This window comes from Varroa jacobsoni, unplaced genomic scaffold (assembly GCF_002532875.2).
Source record: "Varroa jacobsoni isolate VJ856 unplaced genomic scaffold, vjacob_1.0 scaffold_952, whole genome shotgun sequence".
In the NCBI taxonomy this organism is placed as follows: domain Eukaryota; kingdom Metazoa; phylum Arthropoda; class Arachnida; order Mesostigmata; family Varroidae; genus Varroa; species Varroa jacobsoni.
The window spans coordinates 127,538-148,490 of record NW_019213854.1 but is presented as its reverse complement, the minus strand read 5'-3'; the positions used below and the strand labels follow the sequence as shown (position 1 = coordinate 148,490).

Below are 20,953 nucleotides of genomic sequence, written 5' to 3'. Positions count from 1 at the left end.
ATTATATCTTGTAGCTCGCCATCACATAGTCAAAAAGAGCCTATTGGTTTAGTTCGCTTGTATCGACTTGACGAACAGGTCAAACATCGCACAAATCTATCACAATTTAGCAGACCGTCTTTATTCGTATATATATTTTTATTCTTAAAAACCTTCCATACATTGTATAATAATATATTTAGGGTGGAGGACGCGCACCGGCCAAATAGCTTAAGTGGAAATGTTATAAGTATGCGCATACTTTTAGGCCACCTATTTACTTATCTATTATCTGCATTGCTATAGTTGTTGAGAAGAGAGATATACAGAGCAGAACAATATTGAGGGAGTAAGACTCGACTCTCATATATATATACTATTAAACTTCACCAATGGTACTGCTTTTGATAAAGCACCCATTGACTTCTCTCTAGAGTGAAGATATTATTCATAGCCGCTAGTTTTTCTCACATCGTCAAAGCACATTTGTTCATCCTCTCAGTTCACTATAGTTCACATTCGCTGACTTCCCTTCATTGTTTTGCTTGACCTGTTCTCGCACTCAACCGCTCACCTGCCGCCTCCGGCGGATTAGTCTACTGCGATCTTCCAGACTAGATACTCGTTCGTGATCGTCTACAGTTTGCTGGCGATGTCCTTAATTTTCTCATAAACTTCTTGCTTCTTTTTTGTAAGAGCCATCTCCTGATCGGTGTACTGTTGCTTGTTTAGCTTCCCCAGGATGAACTTCTCAAGAATAGCTACCTGAGCAGTCATGTGCTCTCGGAGTGCTTTATCCTGTCGGTTGAGCTCTTGTATAGTCTCTTGGGCACTGATAGGGAGCTTCCCATTCTTGGCCTCCTCCTCAAGGACGGCCATCTCTTCGCACGCCGTCCGATGGCCTACGGTGTGTCTCTTCATCAGTGCTTCGAACCCTGCTTGGTCCCTCGATAGCTTATATTTCGCGAGGGCTTGATCCATGCCGTTGTAAAGGGCATCTCGTTTATCTTGCACGCGGCTTGCACGTTCTAGTAAAGAGTCAAGTTTCCATTTAAGTTCTTGACCGGGATCACTCCGGATCGAGAAATCGAGTCGAACATAGACAATGACGGTCAGGAAGAGAAGTAACAGTGCTACAGCTACTAACAGAGGCTCCTGAAACATTAGCATCTTATTGAAGCGGTAGTGAACTTCCAGTTGCTGGATGTGATCTTCAACGAGGTTTTCCTTGCTTAAGACGACAACAGGCCGACCCGTGGTATCTAAATAGGTGTAGTGGCGTTCGTCAGCATGTCTCTTAGTCATGAAGGGCAACTTTAGGCGGATGTCTTTCGATCCTTCAGGGAGCACAATCTTAACGACAGCGCTGTCTATGACCGCATCGTCAAAAATATGATCAATGAAATTTATCTTAAGAACAAATCCATCAGAACCATCATGAAGAAGGAAATCTGTTGTGGGAATAGAATATCCTAGAACGTAGTGGGTCTTCCAGCCGCCGAATAGCGGGAAACGTGGCCGTAGTTCCACTTCTACCGAGTCGAATCGGACACGCATTCGCGATGTTGAGATATTGCCTGAGGTTCAGCAACATAGACAAGTTGCATTTAGACTATTATATATAAAAGTAGATAAATTGAGGAAAGCTAGTCTACTCAACTGAGCATAGGGCAACGAAATGTTAGTTAAGAAATCATATGATAACATACCAATCTCATCGCGGTAATAGACATCCCTTGCCCCAAGGGGAAGGAAGGTCTTGAACGATTTGACAGCCGGTGAGGAACCTATCTCTCGCTGGAAATCGTAGCGGCTGAAACTACCCTTCAGTTCTGCGCCCTCGTGCTTCACATCCAAAGTTTCTTCCACCTGAATTGTGCCCCAGTGTGACACCTCAATCCATCTCTTCAAGTTTTTGACCACAAGGAACGACTTATGATTCTCATAATGGACCTTGAACGGCACCCTCGTATAGGGCGCCACATTTGTGTATTGCCCATAGGTAACCGACGACTCAGACTGAGCGTTTGGCTTCTCGGTGTTCGTGTAGCTTTCAACACGGTTTGACGCCAACCGGATTTTTGTTGTTTGCCGGGTCGTAAAATACGGCGAGAGCTGATGGTGACTGCCTCTGTAAATCACCAGTTGCTTGTCGCCCTGTTGCACCTGGGCTGGGAATGGCTGAAGCTGATGGGTGAGGACGGTCATCACATCCAATTTGATACTTTTTCCCGGAGATAGAGGAGTTGGCAGTGAAATTTTATATAGCACTGCACTGAAATGGGAGAAAATATTTTACAACGTTAGATAGAGCAACATAAAAAGGGAAAAAGCATTTTTTAAATAAAGTACATATGCATGTGTTTTGAATGGATATATTTGTGATGGAATAATATTTGGTTTTTATTATAACTAGAAATGTAACTACCCTTAAATAAGCCAAAAGCAACTGTAGAGTCGATCAACTGCTGTTTACCATATATCTCTCAAAGAAATCAAATTTTTACGGCGGCTTCATAATTAATGATTGGCTAATTTCAGCAATGCTTGAAGCCTCAATGTTGTCAGAGAGCAAAAGCACAGAAGCGATTTAGACGCTTTAGTACAGAAATGTCTGACATGTTTCTCTCCGAGGAATTTTAGTCGAGCAAACTTGTAACAGCAAGCTAGCCCGTGTGTTATCCTCAGAATAATTTTATCAATATTATATGCTCATTGTAAATACAACATGTGAATACTTTTCAATAGCATAATAGGTTAAGTTAGCTGTTATCGGGCAGCAAAAGTACAGAATTCAGCTTGATCTCTGCACAGAAACACCCGGAATTGCTTTTTGAGGAAAGGTAGTTAAGAAAACTTCACGCCGACTCGTGTGTTCTCCTCATATTATGATAACTAAAAACAATAATGATTGCTGTAATGGCTCTAATAAAACTGAGCGCAGGTTTTCTTTAGAACGCCTTTATCGTGATATTGTCTATACACACATGTAACCATTGGCTCTCCTTCGAAATCAACTAATAATTAAACATGAACAATGAACGTAAAAAAACAATTTAATGACGCGCGGCACTCGCCGGAAGCTTGTCATAGGTTAATATGAAATTACAAGTTCACTCAGCTATACCATTCTCTCTATCCACAATCATTTCTGTTATCAGATTAATTTAGACAGGACAATTTATTCTATACCCTATTCATTTTCCTTTCAGGTTTTCCCCACCTGTACGAGAATATAGAAATATTTTTAGTATCTACACAGTGTGAGTACGCTTAATAGTAACCTAACTATATGCCCTAGATATGATGGCAAAGTTACTCACAGTCTTTAACTGCATATAATGAATTTCTATATCGTTGCAGAAAAAATGAAAAAAAGTTTTCACACCAATCCATCGATACGATGAACCTTTCACAGCTTTTTGTTTAGCAGGCGCATGTTATGTTATCGAAAGGAGGCAACCACCCAGACTTCAGTACTTAGGCGAGCACAGCGTTAACATTCCAAATGGGCAAATTAGCTACGTTCCACATGCGAAGTCTACTTAGTTTATAGAAACCACACTCTATTCAAGACGAAGGCACAGATAATATTCTACCCTATTAGCTAGGACTCGCTTTATTCCACTGAAAGCTGCAGACCTTGCCAGACATATCGAAAAAGCTCACAAGCTGGTAAAAGCTTTCGGCAATATGACCAACGACATTAACTAATATGTCTGTCAATATCTACACTACACGATTTCTTTTTCAGTAGATACGTACTTGTCGGGCGAAGCAGCCTTATCCACGACGACTGTTAATGGGATGGCCTCACTCTGTAAATAGCGATGTTTCGACAAGCAAGTTATTGAGTTAGTATCATGTTTATTTAATACAAGTTTCTGTATACTAACATCCTTCTACGTATAAAATTCCCATAATATAACAGAGCTTCTACACGCTTCTAGAATTCAAGCATCTAATATTAGACATTGTTTAAGTTTTCCAAGCAAAATCAATCATGTGAACTCATGAATTGAACTCACTGTGGCCGAAATAAAGCTGAGGTGTTTCACTTCTGTTGGGTGGAGGGCGAAATAATAATTCGAAACGGGGGTGGATCCTTTGTTTTCTACTGATATCTTCACTGTCGTACGAACCAGCTGAGAGGCTATATCTATGGTCCTCTCAATGTTGGTATTCTCCAAGGAACCTACGTCTTGTGTTAAAACACCCCCAGTCAAAGCTAGTAGGACAATTAGCCATGTCGATATAAGCATATTTTTGCCAAATTCACACAGATTTGCGAGGATCATTCTTTGCCGGACGCTTCAAGCCGGTCCGGTGAGCTATGCACTATTTGCAGCTCACACAAAAGCACCCGCTGCCTAGCAGCCTGCTCCAAACAAAGCACGACACTTAACGACACATCAGCAATAGGCTGTCGGCACCAGATTTCGCCAACGCCGGCACTCTGCAAGATACAGTGTAAAATTCGGGCGTGTGTGAGGTTTAGATAAAAAGAATATATTATGTCTGCTAGCTGGGAAAGAGAGAAAACAAGAGTGAAAGAATGAAATCATTTGTAGAGATCCATATTGAAATTTAAAAAGGATGTTATAATAAATTACTATAATGCTATGCTTGAACGTAAATCATTGTGAGAAGATGAAATTTCCGGGAAAACAAATTTCCATTGTTACTAAACTCGTGTGCTAGCACTGTATACAAGAAAGAGACACAGTTAGATATGCGCTATTTTTATGATTAGGAGATTATCGATTTAGTCATTGCTATTATCCAGATAATAATAAAAAAAAAAAAGATGACAGCAACAAAAACAGTGGTACTGCCAATCACGGCAGTAGTATAATATATGAAACAGCTACTAAATCCGTATATATTTCTTTACAACTTATGGGTATTACTTGGAATAAGACAACGGCATAATGAAGTCTACCATAAAGCTTTTACTATGGTCGTGTCGATGCTCCTCTAGCTTTCCGATCTGTTATTTGTTATATTTAATATGTACGCACGTGATTACAGGGTGTAAAAATTGCTGCAGTAAGCGGTGGGTCACACGGCGCAGTTGCATGGTAATCCGACTTGAGCGCGGAAACCGCATTTTGGCGCCAATCGGCTGCTTTATCGAGACGGAGGGGGGTGACGGGCACAATTTCTCTTGGTCGTTCTGTCCGTGTTTGTATATTCACTTAGTATCGCTACTACCGGGTCCTCCGGTTTACGCGGATAACTCCGCTCTGTGCGTTGTTGCTATTCCGGCATGATCGCGTAAGTTGTAAGTTCTTGTCTTACGTCAGTGAAAACGGGACTGTCCGCAATCAGTTTCCTAAGTGTCAAAAACAAGTGGCATCATTACATGATAAGTCTCTTGGTGACTTAACCACAAATTGGGTACAGTTTCCCAACAAGACTCAAGTACCAACCAGGTCCGTCTAGGCACGAATTTCGAAAGCCGGCTGCCACAGAGGGCCACTAGCATCGCAGTCTGGAGAAACGAAGGCTACTATAAAACATGGTTGGTGGAACGACCGTGGAAACAGGGTTGCGTCAGGCCCTTGTCGAGGTTCTCAGCCAGCTGCAAAGTGCCGATTCCAACATTCGTAACCAGGCCGAGAATAGAGCCAAGGCACTCGAAGTTACCGAAGGTAAGCAGCTTATGAACATTAAAGTCATCAAGTCAACTAAAAGCCGCAAAAAAAAAGGAAAATCAGCAGATAACGAAAAGCGCAGTACAACCAAGTTATATAGGGCCTATTTATATGCAGCTCATATTGAAGCATATCATATATGTTTATGTGTTAACACAACCCGTGTATATACAAATGCTTGGTATAAGTCAAAAAGCTTTTTATGAAAGAAAAGAAGGTGATAATACTCGAAACATATAACTATTCTTGGCTTATAATAAAAATACAAAGGTCAAATCGTATCAAAAGTTGAAGTCGTGCATCCAATATTGCGGTAGAGAGGCTAAAATTTGCCCGAAATGACTGCGCGAAATATCGCAGAAAGGGAACTTATTAATGAAACATAAATATGGGAATCGTCACAGATATCACGTGCATAGATTTTTTTGCTTGCTTATCCAAGAATGTATCAGTGACTGTCTCAACACGTATAAAAGGTGGATAGGTGTCAATAATATCAAGTGCCTTTCAATCTATTTAAAACACAATCCACGCGCTGATGACTGTTGTTCGTAAATCATGTTTATGCTGTTGTGGCCCGACTGCTTTAATATATGCTATGGATTTTCAGCATTTGCGGTACACCTGTGTGAGATTATCCTAGATCCCTCACACGACTTCGCATCTCGACAATTGGGCTCAGTTCTGCTAAAGCAATATGTCGAATTTCATTGGTCGAAGGAGTCTGACAAGTTCACCCCTCCGGAATGCCCATCGGAAACCAAGGAAAGAGTTCGACAGATGTTGCCCCTTGGACTCAAGGTGCATATATTTAAACATGTTCACGCACTATGCACTATAGATTTGAATGTGCCCTAACGAACACACCTTTCTTTGCTTGTAAGTAAGCGCACTCAGATAAAACCTTTGATCGGAGAACTAATATGGTTTTTTGGGACGACTTGACATGACTTTTTCGGACGATTTAGGAGGCGCAAAAAAAGCTTCGAGGCTCAATAGCGTACGCTATTTCAAAAATCGCTTACTTTGACTGGCCGGAACAATGGGAGCAGTTATTTCGTATACTCATGCAAGCACTCAAGTCAAATGATGTTCATGTCGTCGACGGTACTATGAAGGTGCTTGTTGGTAAGTAATCTAGTTGGATGAGTAGTTATGCGTTCGCTGAAACTAGAATACATATAGGACGCTGCCTTTTAAAAGTATAAACGTACTCAGCGCTTGTGAAAGTCGTAGAATTATTCTTCTTTGATAATTTAGATATCATTTGAAGCGTTTTAGAGCATCTACCGTCACTGGAATACTCGGGAATAAGAGAAATGTTTGTTTGGGCTGTAAGCAAAAGGCTTCGCTTCCTCATAGTAGTAAAATTTTATAATCCGACGCTCGATTTGAATTAAGATCGTATTGCACATTCCATTTTATCATATAAGGTATGTTGCCTAAATTTATTACACAAACTATGGGGGGTGTTAGTCGTCATGGACATCGTCGCTTTTTTTTCTAGTAATAGATAAAAAAAAAGTCGAGTTCTTTACGAGAAACTCGCCATGATGGACAAGAGTGCGTCGTTTTTGAAAATTGAGTAAATGTCAGTTATTATTTACATTTTAAGCACTCAACTGAAAATTGTGGGTTTGCCCGAAATTTAAGGCCTATGTGGAATTTTCAGGACTTTAGCTTGCTATTACATTAAGATCGAGCTCCGCTAAAAATTTTACCATGCAGCGTATTTTGGCAACATTAAGGAGTTTAAATTTATCCATATCGCTTGGTGCGCGGCGAGCAAAAGTGCATTACGGATGAAAGAAGGAATATTTAAAAAATTACTAGGGAATTGTTTAGGTCTTAAATTGAAGCTAAGAAGCGGAGAATGGTGGTTATATTCATTAAAAATGAACCGCCAGAAATAACACTTCGAGTAAAAGCAAATCTTTTTGTTAGAATAATTTCGCTTATTTAGAGACAATGTCAGAAAAAGTCCCAATTTAAGTGTCGTACCATATATATATATATGGTATATACACAGTAGTTAGAGTTTGTTTATTATCAAGGTAACTGGTGCTATCGAAAATTAAAAAATATCAATACATTAGTCTTTTTTACTATGAGCTCACTAGAATTCATTCATCTTTGAGAAATTATCGATTCAAGACATCTGTGTCGTGGGTCCGTATAACTCTGCAAGGTAGAGTTATCTGAAGCAAATGTGGAAATATATGGGCCACTAACAATATCGTGTCAAGAAATTAGTCGCGCAACAAAGCTAACGTTAAAACGCTTGCCTTCCTAGAAAAGACTATGATTATGGCTAGTAAAAGTTGTTTATTCGCAATCGTTTATTGCCAAGTTCGGCAGGCCAAAAATTATGATTTGTCAACCATAGGCACACATGAAGTCCTACTGCATGTTAAGGCCAGCTTTTGAATGACTCAGATAATGGCACACCGACGATTTGCATTTTATTCGAGATACGAAAAGGAGTAGTAACAATGTGCGTTTTTGCTAAAACCGGCTTGACCGAATCCAAGCTTGTACAATTATTGTGGTTTTGCATGATTTCGAGATTCTGTTTCATTATATATACGTAAGTTGACATGGCTTTTTGCAGTACGCCGAATGTGTTTGTGGTATAGAAAAGAACAGGGTATGCTCGTGCAGATGGACTACTGACATATTCTTAAACCTGATTTGAATAACTGCGTGCATACAGAGTTTACCCAGTGTCAGGTGACGGACGATCAAATGGTTCACATGGTCCCCGTCGTTCTTCCCGAGATGCATACTCTTCTAATTTCTGCGACCTCATCTGAGAAGATTAAGCTACGTGCCGTACAGGTCTTCTCCACCTGTGCCCAGGTACTGAATATGTTTATATGAAGACATGTTGTTTCTATCTAGAGAATCTTTAATGGAATCATTACTTAATGCGCGCACGATATAGCCTCAACGTGTGAAATTGTTCTCCTGTTCGATTGCTTCTCTTAACAGATTCTACTGTCCATGAGCTCTTTTGAAAAAAACGTCGTTAAAATGCAGCTCAATCCTTTTCTACCGGGCTTTATAAGAGCTTTTGTCGACATCCTCAATGTACCACATACGCAACAATTCAATCCAGCTCTCAAAACAGAGGTACTAAGTACACTCAAAGAACTGGTGAGGGTTCGCGACAAAGTCCTGTTGCCATTCCTTCCTGAGATACTTGGCCCCGTATGGTCAACGCTAACTGGGACGGCGGAGGTTTACGTGAAGGAGCGAGTCAACAACACAGTGGATAACGAGGACGAGGTCGATTCGGATGGTAAAACATTCTGAAAAGTGCTAACCTAGACACATGACGGGTATATATACTATTATATACATATATTCTAATGGATTTGGCTATGACTAGTTCATGGCTGTAAGTTTTGGGGGTGCTTCCTGAACAAAACGAAATCCATACATATTCTAACGCTATACTTAATATGCTTTTGCAGAGGTCGTATGACAATGCAATCACATCGTTCTGAGCAGCTGAATAAACAAAAAATCTGTTGTAACAAGTCAGCTTTGTATTTACAGGTGAAGTCTACGGTATCCATAGTTTAGTTCAAACAATCTTCGAGTTTGTGCAGGCACTGATTGAAAGTCCAAAGCTTCAAAAGCCTGTCAGCACGGCTATGGAAGATCTTCTCTATTATCTAATAGCTTACATGCAAGTGAGTATATTCTAAGATAAAACTTATCAATTTTCGATAGCGACTCATCGATATTCGATAGAATCATCGTGAACGATGAGCAACAATTTCTATTTCATACAATTTACCCCACGGAATATCTGTATATGTACTTGCTTTAACGTCATGCTACATTTTCCTCTGAAGCTAAGTCCTAGAATTTATGATGAAAACTTGCAGCGTTGAATCTATGCTTTATAAACATATAAATGTAAACATAATATCATAACTTTATAACATATTAACATAATATTTGTACTATATTTAACGTAGCTCTTTTCAAAATTTATCATCCACCTCCATCGACTGTTAATATGGTATTTAGAAAATACACATATATAATTGGGGTTTTGAATATTCGAAATATCATGTGCTATTGATAATAACGCGCTGCTTGAGAGCTTGCTTAAGACGCGCAAATAAACATGCAGTTCCGTTTTAACCGTTCGATTCGTGTTTAATAAAAGCAATTGACTAATTCAAAGAGGTCGTTGCTGACACTTCCTCAATACGATATTTTTTTCTTGGTACCCCATAGATAACCGGCGAGCAAATACAGAATTGGTCATCTGACGCCGATAAATATGCAGAGGAAGAGGATGAAGACACCTTCGCCTTCGGTGTCCGGATATCAGCGCTTGATGTTTTGCAGGTTGATAGTATCTTTTATTTAAATGCTGTTCGGATTTAATAGCATTCATTTCTCAGTCTTCGTAAGCGAATCGCCTCTAAAACGCGTTAGAGACTGAGGAAAAGATTCATATAATACACGCTACGTGCTTAAGAAATAAACAGCCAAGATTGTTCCTTTAAATTTTTGAGAGACGTTCGAATATGGCTTGTCGCAAGAATAGTTCCTATTATGTTATGCAATGGATTCCTATGCATTGTTTTGTCATAACTCTAAGTGGTCGTACTTAGGTGAACTTCGCAGACATGTAGTTATATTCAAAAGAAGGCCAGAATAGGAGCGCACTTTTTGTAGTAAAACAATGGTTTATGGTATTGAATTCTAGTTTTACTAAGGAAATGGATACAGGAGTGTAATACCACCATTTGGGTCATTTTAGGTGTGCATATAGAGATGGGCATTCGGTTTATCTATTACAATTTCGTATATACATTGTTGCTTTTCCTGGCCGTATGGCCATGTAGACACTGAAAGCGGATTTCTACGACGAGTGCGTACTGCCAGCGTGCAGTGCCGTGAGCCGTCATCTGCGGGAGTCACAAGTTGCCATGACAGCAGGAGATCCCAACTGGTGGAAACTGCATGAGGCATCGATGTTTGCATTGCAAGCGATGTCTGAGCTACTGACAGAGAAATTCAAGCAAAATCAGATGCCTCCAGATTTCAACCTGGTATGTCTTCCGCTAATACATCCATTATTGTCTCTACGATTATCATTTGCTATTAACAACGTTCATTCAGGACACTAGTTCATATGTTTGTATTTTTTTTGCTAGAAAGTTTGTATGGCAGGCTAGGTACCTCGTATGTCACTTACCTATAAAGAACTTCTCGACTCGACTAAGAAAAAACTCGTAGACATTTTGTACAAATGATGTTGTCATCAATAGATAATTACGTATACTCGGGCAAAAAACTTGACGTCATTCGAATTCCAGACTCGTATGCTAGAAACGCTCATCGTTGAGGACATCAATATGCCTGGTGCCAACCCATTTCTCCAGGGGCGTTGTCTCTGTTTCGCGTCTAAATATGCGTCGTGTATGCAACATCCCGTTCTTCAAAGGTGTGTTTAATTGACGGTAATTATATGCTGTTCTAAATGGTCTGAAAATAATTTAGTTTATATATAATAAAGACATGAAACATTAATGATATACATTCTGCAATACCTATTTTCTATCATTTATAGCTTTATTGGCAGTACAGTGACTGCACTTCAGCCCTCCCAGCCAGCTGTGTTACGAATTGCAGCAGCGAAAGCCTTGCACAGTTTCTGTGATTACTTGAAAGTGAATGGGGGAAAAACGTTGATCCAGCCATATTTGGGACCAGCTGTCGAGGCTTTGGAAAGAATGGCTGGAGAGGCTACACCGGCAGCTCTGTCGACTGTACTGGAAGCTCTTACACTTCTCGTTTCGGTAAGCGTGTATGTTAAATTAGTGTCAAACAAAGTTGTTTGACAGGACCAACCTATTTGTTATTTCGTAATTGGGCTAAATTTGTAATCCTAAACCTATAACACGGTCGGTTTTATTTATTACAGATGGATCCAGAATTTACGGCTGTGCTCGAGCCAAAAATCACCCCGCTAACAATTGGTGTATTTTTGAAGCATTCAAACGATACTGTACTGGTTTCTCTAGCACAGGATATCTTTAAAGAACTATCAAAGGTTCCAGCGTGTAGCAGTACACTACACGGAACGTTACTACCCACGCTTATCCAGATTCTTACAATACCCAATGACCATGCCCAACAACAAGCCACAATGCCCAGCTCTATGCCGGGGGTATGTAGAGATACGTAGCATACTTTGGCAGCTTTGACAGTGAATAGAACTAATTGTCTGATGCCATTTGTCCATTTATATAAATTGCATTGGAAAAACTAGAATAACGTTCCAACAAGTGAGACATTTATTATAAGAATTAAGTCACTCACAGATAATATTCAAGTTAATGAAAACATAAAGAAGGACGATATAAGTTTTAATGACAATCAACATAAACTGCAAGTTATTGCAAACTAATATTTTCTTTGATGAGATTTTACTGACTTGTAGAACGCCTTATATGTTTTAGGTCGCGCTGGATATTCTCGCCACCCTCGTTCGTCATTCACCTGCCCCGTTGCCAGACCCTGTGATCACGCAGGCTTTTCCGGCATGTATCGCGTGCGTGCTGTCCACCGACGACATAACTTGTATGCAGAACGGGGGCGAATGTTTACGCGCCTATGTGTTCGCTGCATATCCTCAGCTGGTGCAGTGGCGAAATGACCAGGGACAGACCGGACTCCACCTCGTTTTGCAGGCGTGTGAGCACCTCTTAGACCCCAAGACCCCCGAAAGTGCGGCGGCATTCGTGGGCCGCCTTGTTTGCACACTGGTCGCCCGTGGCATGGCAGACCTTGGTCAGGAAGGCATCGAACGACTTTTACGGGCTGTACTTAGCAAACTACTACATACGGAAACGTGTTCAGTCACACAGAACCTCATATTAGTATTTGCTCGTCTGGTGCACACTGATCTGGGGGCGCTTCTTGATTTTCTGTCTTCAGTCCCTGGCCCAAGTGGCGAGTCTGCCCTGGCTTTTGTACTTGCCGAGTGGTGCAATAAGCAACAACTTTTCTACGGGTCACACGATACGAAGGTCACGCTGCTTGCTTTGACAAAGTTGGTCGAACACGCCCTTAACAAAAACGATGAACGAGTACTAAACATTACCGTGAAAGGTGATGAAATTGTCGACCTGAATGAGATGGGTAAGTTGATGAGCTTGAGGAGCAATGAGTTATAAAATTGAACAACTCTAGTGATAAAAATACACTTCATCAAAGTACATCCACACAGAGAGAACACGCCTTGGCAGATTAGTTTCTCAGTCAGTTTTTCATTCGTTTACTAACACAGGCCCAAAAACACGCTCACAGCGAGCGAAAAAGCCAACTCAGTGGACAGAGATCCCGGTTGTAGTGAAAATGTACAAACTCATCTTACGCGACCTGATCCAGCAGTCCGAAGAGAATTGGGAAGACGATTCCGACACAGATTCGGAAAACGAGGATATCGGGCAGGATCGATGCGAGGTAAAGATCAACTCTCACTTCAATTACACATCCGAATAATACACGAGTTAGAGAAATTAAAATTTGGGATATTTTGTGCAGGAAATGATACGTTTGTGAAACTTTTCTACTCGTCATGCACTCGGAGCAGTGTCATTGTGCCTCCATTTCTGTTTACAATCACTTCTAGTAGATTGTCATGTTAAAACGTTTATGCTCGATTTTGTAGGCTGGTGATAATTTGGAATATATTGTTGATGTCATGCGGACGGTGGATCCAAGCGACTTGGATGACGCCGAAGATGATGATCCTGAAATGTTGAGCGATCCTCTCCGCCAGATCGACTTGAAGAAATGCCTTAAAACGTTTATCTCAAACATTATACAGTTTCCATATTATTCCAGGTTTAGCCAACATCACACACAAGCAGACAAAACGGCGCTCGCTCTACTGGGATTTACTGTGTAGATTTACTAGAACGTTAGGATTCGCTGATCTACGCTCTCCGTAATCGTTAATACAGGTTATTATGGCGCACTACAAGACTTCATTGCATAGCGTATTTTTAGATTCATGCAAGGTGTTGCAAAAGTGTTATATATATAATTTTTATTGTATGTTGAACCCAAAAACTACTAGGCTATAGACAAGCAGTTAACGGTGTGAAACAAAAGTGCAATGGATAAAACAAACGATTCCATTGAATAGAGTGATAAAAACAATAGTAATAATAGTAATATAATGATGGTTGTCAGTGTGGCCAACTAGGGCTAGAATGCTGAACTAAGCGAAGAGATGCAAAAAAGAAAGGTGAGTTTGTTTTGGAGAAAACGTTTTGTCCCATATTGCATCCCCGTTCACCTAAAAGCGAAAGCTTGACGCGCGGACGTGGCTTGTTATCATATTATAAGCAGTGCTATAATTAGTTAATAATATACATGTATGTTAGATTGCGGACAAGATAAGGAGCAAAAGTGTTCCTTTGCTACTAACTAATGTGAACTATTAGAGCAGTGTTTACAAGATTACCGCATGTATAATCATGAATAGCACAGTATAATAACAGACCTTCGTTATACTTAGCTACGCTCCATAAGTTGGGCATTACAGTGCGTCCCGCAGCAAACCGTAGACTTCCAAAATAGATGTATTCTTTTGAATAGGAGTACGTCGATCATTAAGCTAGCGCCTTATGGAAAAGTGTTATATTCTACAGTAGCAGAAGCTTAAAAAAGCCTATACGGTTATCTGAACGCTGAAACGATACGCCAATACAATTCAGCGCAAATGATGCGTGAATTTTCCAAAACTAAAAACAACTCAATGCGTAATGAATCTGGCACCGCAGAAGCTAACTTGCATAACTCTATTTGATATGGACTGACCGTGCAAGGTACAAGTTTTTGCTGCCAAAGGGTACCTTTAGCAAAAACAGATATACACCCCCCATTTAGAACCCAGCTGTAGCTCTGAGATGGGGCAAATGATGTAACCGTAACCCTTTACGGCTCACGTTAGCGGGCAACGCGCATACGACTGAGTATTAGCAACAACAAAGCTGTCAAACGTACGGGGACTGGTTAAAGGACTCATAAATGCTGCTGAGCGTGTCCAGCGCGCTGCATTGTTGGGCATTGTTATAATTACTGTGAGCATATCGAAATACATGCGCAGGTTTCGTCGGTGACTGGGAGTAATAGCAAAAATGGATAATACAATGAATATAGTTACGAACGTCAACAGCCAAATATACGATAAGCAAATAACAATAAAGCAGTGACATTTTTCTATGTTTTTTTAATGCACGTGTTCTTACTTATGTCATGCTATTATGCATGTGAAATGAAACTGATAAAGGGGAATGGAAGGATTCTCATTGATTTTTGCTTTCGCAGTAATTGCAATAATTACTACTTACGTGTCTCATCAAAAAGGAAATATGATTTTAAATTTAGGCTCTATTACATGAGCTTATTTGCTATTTGATTAAAGTCAATATTTCTTGAATGTTTATTATTAAATGTGCATAAAATTCAGACTTTAATAAAAAGCATGCAATTTGAAAGTATGTGAACTAAATCTGAGCTGTAGTTACATATGGTATCTTATTTAGAAAAAATAATCAGAGAAAATAATGCTTCAAATAACGGATTCATCATTTTGGAGTTAGGGGTGTGTACAAGTTATAACTAACTCATTAGTTTCCTGTTCATATCGATCATAGATATTACAGTGTAGTGAGTGATCAATCGAGAGTGAGAAACCTAAGACAAATGTAAGAAAAAAATAAAATATTGGACCTTAATTGTTTTTCGAGGCAGAACTTAAGGAACATGTATCCTACTGAAGCAGCATAATTTACAAAACAAAAAAAGCTAACCATGACTGTAGGTATTGAGCTTCAAATTACTTCGACGTCGAGCCGCGTCGTTAATACACGGTCGCTACTAATTGCGATAACGGGCAAATCAGCATCCTGCTTTCGACTGACTCGCTAACTGATCCAGACTTTTGTCGAGTGTAGCTGATTGAATTTAGAATAAGTTTATGTAGGGATATTGCATCATCGGCAACAATGGGCATATTTTGGTATGACGATCCGAATACATCTGCTAATGAGAACTGCCACAACAAATCTACAATCGGAGGAAGGCGACTGGGTAGACACCCTTTGCATAAACCTGTGTACAAAAATTTACTAGGGTGACATGCTTGCGCAGTTCTAAGAATAAGAATGTACCTATCTGCAGGATGTACATGGCAGGGTTTCTCACATAGTGATACAGAACATGGTGAGTTTTAGCGATCGGTAAATTCTAAATTCGCATTGTAAAAATAATGCTATATTGGACCATGCACCCGACGTGCTGTGATGGCCAAGCGAGCATTGAATAGTCAGAATTCTAGACGGATTTACGTCATCCTTACGTTCGCGTTCAATATTTATCAGAAAGACATAAAAACGAAGTGGAAACTGCTTAAGAAATAAAAGGATTTTTATGTGTGAAAGAACACATATAAAGGAACAGCAGCTTATCTGCGTCAAGACACTTCGAGTTATTTTGGTAGAAAATGTGTTTTACGTACCTATGACAGCTGTTAGGCGATGACCTCCAGCGCTAAACGGAACGTGTGTACGCCTAAATTCAAACCTAGACTACTACGTGCTTATAAGGCTAACAGGCAAACACGTTACTCTCTACAAGGACAGTGTTAGAGGAAGTAGGAGATACACTGAGTTATGAAGTCTCGGCCAGGAGACTACTGAACTCAAAAGTGGACTAAATGGAAGAGATTTAATTGAAGTAAACAATCAGGTAATTTAATGCATTCAATTAAATGTATAATTCATATTGAATATTAAACAAAGTGCTCGATTAAATACTCAGTAAACGCTGGTCGGAAAGTTTAAGACCAGCGCGAAGATATTTCGGCTCTACGAAAAGGAAAGCAAGGAAATTTTTGACTATGATAGTATTTATTTTTTCTGTAATGTACGTTTTTTTTTTATTGCAAAGAGGTATTCAGATAATACCGTGAACTTCAAGCAAAGTTAAAGGAGAAACGGTCACACAATGTTTATATACTGTCTAACCTTTCTTAAAGTCAGTTCCTCAAGATTTTAACGAGAAGTTGGGACCCATAGAGCTAAACTTCTATGTGTTCTTTTTTCATATATATGCTGTTATTTCGGGGAAAAATAATTAATATTGCAGAAAAAAAGGATAAATAAACAAAAAAAGGACTATAAACTCTCGAAGTTTTTATTAGTCTTCAATAATTTGTACGAACTTTCGTGCATTTAGAATTATAGAAGTTTTTTATATTCAGCACTATCAGCTATTGTACGGACGTAGGTGCCAGAAATCACTTGTTTTAATTATGTAATCAAGAACTGACATACTCAGAAGGGTCTTGCTCGGCTTACTTCGGGAAGAATACTTATAACCTACAAGAACGGCGCACTAATAAGCAAAAACAATTAACCTTAATACGTTTGTTATTTTAACTTGTTACGTTCCTCTGATCATTAATAATTACTGCTAACTCTGTACTTTGAACACCATGCCAGTAATATCGTTAGTTTAAGTCCTATAGCGACGGACTAAAATAGATGCATATTAGTCACCTGGACGACGCTGCCCCTTAGGCGACATTTGGTATTTGCATAAACTAATGAAGAAATTAGTGGCCAAATACGCATTTACATCAAATAAACTTCTGCAAAGCAGTTATTGCAGAAAAACAACGGTTACGACAATGGCCTGTATTTAGAGCATGTCTGTTCCCATTTATCAATTCGTTTTTTTGAAGGCACAAAGACGAAACCGGAGTTCTATTCTGTACTAATTCATTTCAAATGCGCCAGGTGGTTTCTCTTCGTCTTACGAATACAACAAGAATGTGGCCTTGAGTTTTGAAGCTTCTCAAACATTCCCTTCTTGATAGGGCCGTTTCTCTATCGGACTTTCACTCTCCTGTTCATTGATCTTGCAAGCTGTATAGTAATACTCTGTGTTGTATTGTACATGTGTAATACACACACCATCTGCTGGACGCGAATCGGTGCGATACACACAGCTATTGCCACACGAGCGTTCTCTAAGCTTGCGATTGCCTGTCGCCAGGTTATTAGCGAGTTTGTTCTAGATTTCCCATTCAGCTCCATTCAACGAATGCAAGTTCTGAGATGACGGTGCGGAAGAGTCTGCTACTACGTTGAGCGAAGGGTTGAAGAGGATTTTATATAGAAACGGCTTCAAGGTTTCGGTGCCATTCCATAACCTCCTTTCTCAGGCCCCACCCCCCACTGAAGTACTGTATCTGCCCGGCCACAAAAGCCAAGAGCGATTTCTTTCTCCGCAGTCGTCGATTTGCCTCTCTGTCTCATCTTCGTCTTCGTGACGAACAGCAGAAAGAAACTTCTGTGCCCTTTTTCTGTCGCCTATGGGTTTCTGCTGCCAGTTTCGTCCGTTGCTGAGGTAGTCATCATAGAAAGAACCCGAAGGAATGCAAAAGAACGAGTAGAGAAAGATTGCCTCTTGACGTGGAGCGCTGTCTCGCTACTAACCGGTATAGACGCGTCAGTCCTAACGAGATAATAATAATAATAATCGGCGCATGAAATTATTTTAAAAGCCCCTTTCTCCTACGTCTGATTGCTGCTGGTTTTCGCTGGTGCAGTTGACGAGATATCGCAGTACAGAAAGGCCTGTAGTGTTTCTTCCTCTACAAAGGTAAGTTTGCTAGTGACGAGGAGCTGTTTTGTACAGTTGAACAGCTGGGACTAACTGAATTATAGATGCATAAAAGATTGAAGTCGACTGGCACGTTGTCATTTCCCGTAGACATTTGTCGTATAGGACACTTCGTGCTATTAAAAATGGCAGTTTCGCAGTTTGTTATATTATATTGAATTCAACTGCGTTATGCTCGAAACTCCAGGTGCACATAATCGTGCCACTCCAATATAGAAGCGCTAACGGGAGTTTGTGTGAACAATCTAAACCACAATCACATCTAGGTGTTAAAATCTATTATTACTGCTTACGCAATTCAAGCATTGAAGAAACATCTGCTGGTTAGAGTTTTCGCATACATTTATTGCTTCCCACTGAGTTTTGTATATTCAATCATCACAACAGAGTTCACCTATAAGTAAACTCGCAACCGTTTTCATGATGTGATTTTTTCATGACGCGACTCGACCTCATCGATATTGGCGCTATGGTCCGTACGATGTCGAGGTCGTTTCGTTTCGTACAAACGAAACAGATGCTGATCTGGCAGGCAGTCGTACTATGTTCCTGCGTTTCTCTATGCACAGGGACTAAAAGTTTGATGTTGTTAAATCTTACTATTAGGTTCAATGTAAAGTTTATTTGTGTGTCTCCAATGTCTATTGTAGAAACTCGAAAGTAGATTACTTTGCACGCACTTCCGTGAAACTAAGCATGCGCGAGTTGCTCCTTAGATTTCAACAGTGGCTGCTGATACTGCTGCTGTAGCCCTGCCATAATCGTTGAGAGAGGATCGTTCTCTCTGATTGTAAATATAAGCAGTAACAGATCTTTGAGTTATAGATCTTTAAGAGTTTGTTATAAAGAAGTAAAAAAGGTACATCTTCTTCATTATCTTTACCCTTCTTTCAAGAGGCAACTAGATGGAAGTGGCGGCCTGAGGCGGTGACCACCTGTGAATGATAAAAGCGCCCCAGTAATAGCTCGTGCTAAAAACCATGAGGAAACCTACCATATCCAGGATACCGTTATTGGAGAAAGCTCGTGCCAAGTGTAGGTTGCTTAAACACGTCATTCAGTTGTTTTATTTCTATTAGATATTGTTCATAATGCACGTACTGAATATATCGCTAAATCAAACTGTCTGTTGGACAGAAATGCGTTTAACAGAAAGCACTAGCTCTGTTTGAAGCAATTAGCAGCGATTTAATGTGAAGTTCGAAGCATTCTTTGCTAATATTTAGAAGCAGGTGAAGTTATAATGTGTTTGTCCCATCTCAGGTTTTGGAAGGCTACAAATTGAAAAATCTACTTAATCAGCAAAACCGTTTAATGTTTAAGTAAATCTGTTTGTTTATAACAAAAGGGCAACGATGAACGATTTCTCACAAATGTTTCTTTTCTCGTTCCTCGTGGTGGTACGGCCGACTGGAAAAAAAACCACAATATTTCACTGAAGTGTATTCTTAATTATGAATTATTAAGTTAATTTTTTTGCCTGACAACTGGGATCCATTTCTCAGCAGTCTTCTTATTTATCCATAAACAAATTTATCAAAGCAGGTTCAGTGACATCTCATTGCTTAATTATTTAGAAAATCAATCGCAAGCGGACTTTTATTTTTGGTAATATATACTCATACACGTATTCTAGCTATTGAAGTCGGGCGATGGCGCTATAATTTTGTTGCTGAACAGAATTTTTGCAGGACTCGCTCAACTCAAAAAGTTTAACGTAAGTAGAAACACTGCATTTTCATATTCGATACATACACAACTACATATGTAGATAATTGGCGCCTCAACCCTTGCCCAGGTTGAACCATCACAACGGTGGTCTGTTGAAATCTTCTGGTAGCGTGTTCGTTACAGGTGTTCAGTTTCAAAGAGATCAGGACACAGATCTGAAGTTCAGAACATTGGTCGTTTGTATGATAGTTTTGATAAAAACCATTTCAAACAGACATGGTCAAATTGAATCTAACGAGTTATAAACGTGGTGCATTTCTCTACAATACGTGAAGATATAATGCACTGACTGATAACTTTTAGTACTGCCTATATATTGTGCGGATGATTCGAAATCCTCTTATCACTGTGTGTAGCCTTCGGAGTCACCGAATCTCATCTGGGAGCTGGTCTGCCGAAAAGTGTTAGATCAACTGATTATGCGCTCCATCCGGGAGAATGTCCGAAGCATCAAAAAGGTGTCAAACCTTTCGAGGAAATTCCCGGTCCAAAACCGCTTCCTATCATTGGAAACATCTGGAGATATATTCCTCCATTCGGTGAGTTTTTCAACAATTTTGTCGGTTTCGCTTGAAACTGGTCCACACCAGCCAAAATACTTGACGTACCGAGGCTTCTTTAGCAGCCAGGTCGGATAATATCGCTTCAACGGTACTGACTACTGTTCGCACTTTTATAAAACCTCTCTAGTCAAGGATAATGCCATAATATACAATGATAAATTGCTCTCTCAAGCATTCCATAACGAAGACTTACTCACAGACATCTTTTTTTTATCAGAGGTACATTTATAGCCTGCAGCTATATGGAGGCACGTATTGTCACGGTAATAAACCAAATCTTATGCTTTT

The 20,953-nt window shown here is 39.9% G+C and overlaps 3 protein-coding genes and 1 long non-coding RNA gene across 5 annotated transcripts in view; 2 read left to right on the top strand and 2 right to left on the bottom strand.

Annotated features, from left to right (window-relative positions):
* Positions 1 to 119: 119 nt before the first annotated feature.
* LOC111265285 (dolichyl-diphosphooligosaccharide--protein glycosyltransferase subunit 1) lies at positions 120 to 4,433 on the bottom strand. Its single transcript, XM_022841833.2, has 4 exons — positions 4,008 to 4,433; positions 3,745 to 3,797; positions 1,689 to 2,254; positions 120 to 1,556 (listed from the first exon to the last, which is right to left on the bottom strand). Exons 1-4 carry the CDS (start codon positions 4,275 to 4,277, stop codon positions 616 to 618), a joined length of 1,830 nt encoding a protein of 609 aa, XP_022697568.1. The 5' UTR covers positions 4,278 to 4,433; the 3' UTR covers positions 120 to 615.
* A 713-nt stretch (positions 4,434 to 5,146) lies between these two features.
* Positions 5,147 to 14,914, top strand: Ipo9 (Importin 9). Its single transcript, XM_022841834.2, has 14 exons — positions 5,147 to 5,633; positions 6,247 to 6,437; positions 6,605 to 6,764; positions 8,350 to 8,495; positions 8,628 to 8,937; positions 9,198 to 9,334; positions 9,891 to 10,004; positions 10,508 to 10,714; positions 10,982 to 11,109; positions 11,236 to 11,464; positions 11,590 to 11,835; positions 12,128 to 12,809; positions 12,958 to 13,133; positions 13,342 to 14,914. Exons 1-14 carry the CDS (start codon positions 5,501 to 5,503, stop codon positions 13,579 to 13,581), a joined length of 3,099 nt encoding a protein of 1,032 aa, XP_022697569.1. The 5' UTR covers positions 5,147 to 5,500; the 3' UTR covers positions 13,582 to 14,914.
* Positions 14,915 to 17,766: 2,852 nt separating this feature from the next.
* The window catches only part of LOC111265292 (cytochrome P450 302a1, mitochondrial), an 8,560-nt gene continuing 5,373 nt past the window's right edge, over positions 17,767 to 20,953 (top strand). The window contains exons 1-3 of one of the 2 annotated variants that reach the window (XM_086970433.1): positions 17,767 to 18,350; positions 19,267 to 19,406; positions 20,459 to 20,641. In XM_086970433.1, coding sequence (XP_086826559.1) covers positions 19,352 to 19,406; positions 20,459 to 20,641 — 238 coding nt within the window. In that variant the 5' untranslated portion in view covers positions 17,767 to 18,350; positions 19,267 to 19,351. Of the gene's footprint in view, positions 18,351 to 19,255; positions 19,407 to 20,458; positions 20,642 to 20,953 lie in introns of those variants that run through there. The other variant, XM_022841842.2, reaches the window with a different exon arrangement.
* LOC111265301 (uncharacterized) overlaps positions 18,696 to 20,953 on the bottom strand; it is a 2,770-nt gene continuing 512 nt past the window's right edge. The window contains exons 2-4 of the long non-coding RNA XR_002683366.2: positions 20,127 to 20,257; positions 19,743 to 19,781; positions 18,696 to 19,306 (exon numbers count right to left, since the gene is read on the bottom strand). This is a non-coding gene — a long non-coding RNA (uncharacterized LOC111265301). The remainder of the gene's footprint in view (positions 19,307 to 19,742; positions 19,782 to 20,126; positions 20,258 to 20,953) is intronic.